The sequence below is a fragment of the Neopelma chrysocephalum genome, unplaced genomic scaffold (genome assembly GCF_003984885.1).
Source record: "Neopelma chrysocephalum unplaced genomic scaffold, ASM398488v2 Primary Assembly neopelma1_94456, whole genome shotgun sequence".
Lineage (NCBI taxonomy): Eukaryota > Metazoa > Chordata > Aves > Passeriformes > Pipridae > Neopelma > Neopelma chrysocephalum.
In genome coordinates, this window is record NW_020923163.1 from 1 (window position 1) to 3,225 (window position 3,225).

At 72.9% G+C, this 3,225-nt stretch overlaps 1 protein-coding gene across 2 annotated transcripts; it reads right to left on the reverse strand.

Annotated features, from left to right (window-relative positions):
* Positions 1 to 19: 19 nt before the first annotated feature.
* LOC113980503 (zinc finger protein 467-like) lies at positions 20 to 3,033 on the reverse strand. 2 transcript variants are annotated; one of them, XM_027707731.1, is made up of 5 exons: positions 2,922 to 3,033; positions 2,747 to 2,806; positions 2,556 to 2,636; positions 1,227 to 2,242; positions 20 to 1,169 (listed from the first exon to the last, which is right to left on the reverse strand). In XM_027707731.1, the coding sequence occupies exons 1-5, from the start codon at positions 2,953 to 2,955 to the stop codon at positions 600 to 602; spliced, it is 1,761 nt and encodes a 586-aa protein (XP_027563532.1). In that variant the 5' UTR covers positions 2,956 to 3,033; the 3' UTR covers positions 20 to 599. The 2 variants fall into 2 exon arrangements, with proteins under 2 accessions (XP_027563532.1, XP_027563531.1); XM_027707730.1 differs by having other exon boundaries at positions 20 to 2,242.
* Between the last annotated feature and the right edge of the window lie 192 nt (positions 3,034 to 3,225).

Sequence of the window (3,225 nt, forward strand, 5' to 3'; positions counted from 1 at the left end):
AAACACCAGGTCCCCAGGCACATCCTGGCACACCACAGTGCCCAGGAATCACCACCCGGCAGCGGCTGGAGCCACCGGCACGTCCTGGCACATCCCGGCACATCCTGGTGCTCGGGGTGCGGGGCTGGAAGCCGCCGAAGTCCTTGGCACCTCCTGGCACATCCCAGAGGAGGGTGCCAAGGACGCAGCACTGGCAGTCACGGGGGAACCAGGCACGCCCCAGTGCTCAGGTTGCACCACTGGCAGCTACCAGGTCCCTGGCACATCCCAGTGCCAGGACTCACCGCTGGCAGTCCTCAGAGCCCCTGCCATCTCCCAGCACATCCTGGTACTCAGGATGCGCTGCTGGAAGCCACAGAAGCTCCTGGCGCATCCTGGTAACATCCCAGTGCCCAGGATTCAGCTCTTGGCATCTGCTGGAGACTCTGGCACCTCCTGGTACCGAGGACACATCACTGGCAGCCGTAAGGACCCCTGGCACATCCCAGTGCTCGGGATGCGCTACTGGCAGCCACCGGAACCCCTGGCACCTCCCAGCACATCCCAGCGCTCAGGATGTGGCACTGGCAGCCACCAGGCCCCCCGGCACATCCTGGCACTCAGGGGCAGAGGGTGGGGGGCTCTGGCCAGGCCAGCTGGGGCCCGGCGATGCCAGTGCCAGTCCCCGCGCCCATCCCAGCGCCGGTGGCGGTGCCAGTCCCCGTGCCAGCGGTGCCCGCCCCGGTTTTGGCGCGGCTGTGGGTGCGCTCGTGGCGCTCCAGGTGAGTCTTGCGGGTGAAGCCGCGGCCGCAGCGGGCGCAGTGGTGGGGCCGCAGCCCCGTGTGCACGGCCTCGTGCCGGTCCAGGTTGGTCTTGGAGCTGAAGCGGCGCCCGCAGCGGGCACAGGCGTGGGGGCGGGTGCCCGAGTGCACCAGCAGGTGCCGCGCCAGGTGCGCCTTGCGCCCGAAACCGCGCCCGCACTGCGGGCAGGAGAAGGGGCGCTGGGCGGGGGGCGCCTGCGGGGCGGGCCGGGGGTCCTGGGCGAAGGGGCGCTGGGCGGGGGGCGCCTGGGACGCGTGCTGGGTGAAGGGGTGCTCGGCGCCGGGCACCTGCGACAGGCGCTGGGGGTCCTGGACACCGGGCACCTGTGGGGGCTGCAGGAGGTGCTGGGGGTCCCGGGCGCCGGGCGCCTGTGGCGGGTGCCGGGGGTCCTGGGTGCAGCCACGGCCACACTTGGCACCGGGCACCTGCAGTGGGTGCTGGGGGTCCTGGGCGCGGCCGTGGCCGCACTCGGCACAGCCCGGGGGTCGGATCTCCAGGTGCTGCCACAGGTGCGGCGCCGGGCTCTGCTTCCAGCCGAGGCTCGTCCCGCACTGGGGGCAAGGGAGGGGCTTCTCCTCGGCGGGGACATCCCCATCCTCATCCCGGTGCCCATCCAGGTGTCCGTTCCCGTCCCCCGGGTGCAGCGGCGGGCGCGACGCCGGGCTCTGCTTCCAGGCGAGGCTCATCTCGCACCCCGGGCAGGGCGGCGGCTTCTCCTCGGGGGGCACCTCCCCGTGCCCGTGCCCGTCTCGGTGGCCCTGGGCGGGCTCCGCGTGCAGGCGCAGGTGGCGCAGGAGGTGCTGGCGGTGGGCGAAGCGGCGGGCGCAGCGCGGGCAGGGGTGGGGCCGCTCCCCGGTGTGGGTGCGCAGGTGCCGGTCCAGGTGGGTTTTCTTGCGGAAGCGGCGGGCGCAGCGCGGGCAGGGGTAGGGCCGCTCCCCGGTGTGCGTCCGCAGGTGGGAGCGCAGGTGGATGCGCTGGCGGAAGCGGCGCCCGCAGTGGGGGCAGGGGAAGGGGCGCTCGCCCGTGTGCACCCGCAGGTGCCGCGTCAGGTGAGCCTTCTTCCCGAAGGCCTTCCCGCACTGGGAGCAGGAGAAGGGCCGCGGGGCGGGCTGGGAGCGGCGCTCGTGCTCCATGGGGTCAGGGCTCGTCCCGGGGCCCAGCCCGATCCCGGGGCCGGTCTCGATCCTGGCGCCGAAGCCAATCCCGATCCCGGTGCCATCCAGGCGCTGCCCCAGCCCCCAGGTTGGCAGCACCCCGTACCCCAGCTCCTCCGGGCACGGCTCCTCCACTTTGCAGGCGCCGGCAATTCCTGGCGTCCCGGCGGGATCGGGGGGGACGGCGCCGGGAAGGGGCTGCGGAGCCAGCGGGGCCTCGGCTCCGGCTGCCCAGGCCTCGTCCTCCTCCTCCTCCTCCACCTTCACCTTCCGCACCAGCCAGTGCTCTGCGGGGACACGGGGGGGGAGACATGCCAGGGATGGGATGTCCCGGCACGGCCACCAGCACTAGGACATGGTGACTGTCACCCCAAGGACTTAGAGCTGCCACTGGCCCACGGACACAGTGACTGTCACCCAAGGGCCTGGAGCTGCCACCGGCCCTGGGACATAGTGACCATCAAGGCCAGTGGCACCAGGGACACACCACCCGAGGACCCAGCACTGCCAGCAGCCCCAGGACAGGGTGACAGTGACCGTGTGGCCCCGGTGTTCCCAGGGGACCCCCGGCAGTGCCGGTGTCACAGCCGTGTTCCTCACCTGAGCCGTGGAGCTCCGGGTCCTCCAGATTGTCCTCATCGCCTTCAGGGGTCACCTCCACCTTGGGGACCACCGGCCACACTGAGGGGACAAGGGGCACAGCCAGGTCTCCCCCCTGCTCCAGGGTGGCCCCAAGTACACCGGGACCACCCTGGTGCCCTCCTGACACCCCCCAGGGCCCCAGTGCCCACCTGAGCTGGCACATCCTGGTGCCTCCATCTCCTCCAGCTCCACCTTGGCCACGGCGAGACCTGCGGGGGGTGGGGGGTAGCACCGGCTGAGACCCCTAGACCCGAACTGGGGATCCCCCTGAGCCCCCCTCAGGGGGTTGGGATCCCCGGGACGCCCAGGACCCCCAGCACGTACCCAGGGCACAGTGGGGGTCGACGCTGTCCTGCATGGTGGTGGGTCCAGGGGGTTCGAGGAGGGTTTGCGGGGGTCCGGGGGGTCCCGTGGGGTGCGGGGGTCCGGCGCTCAGCGGGGCTGGGGGTGGGCAAGAGCCGCGGGCTCGCTCGGGGGGCCAGGGGTCCCGGGGAGCCCCCAGCCAAGGGATGGGGATCCGGGGGCGTGCAGGGGGTCCCCGCCAGCCCTGACCCCTCCCAGCGAAGAGGGGAAGTCTCGGGCCCCCCTACCCCGGGGGCACGCCCCGGGGGTCCCCCACCGGGGGGGG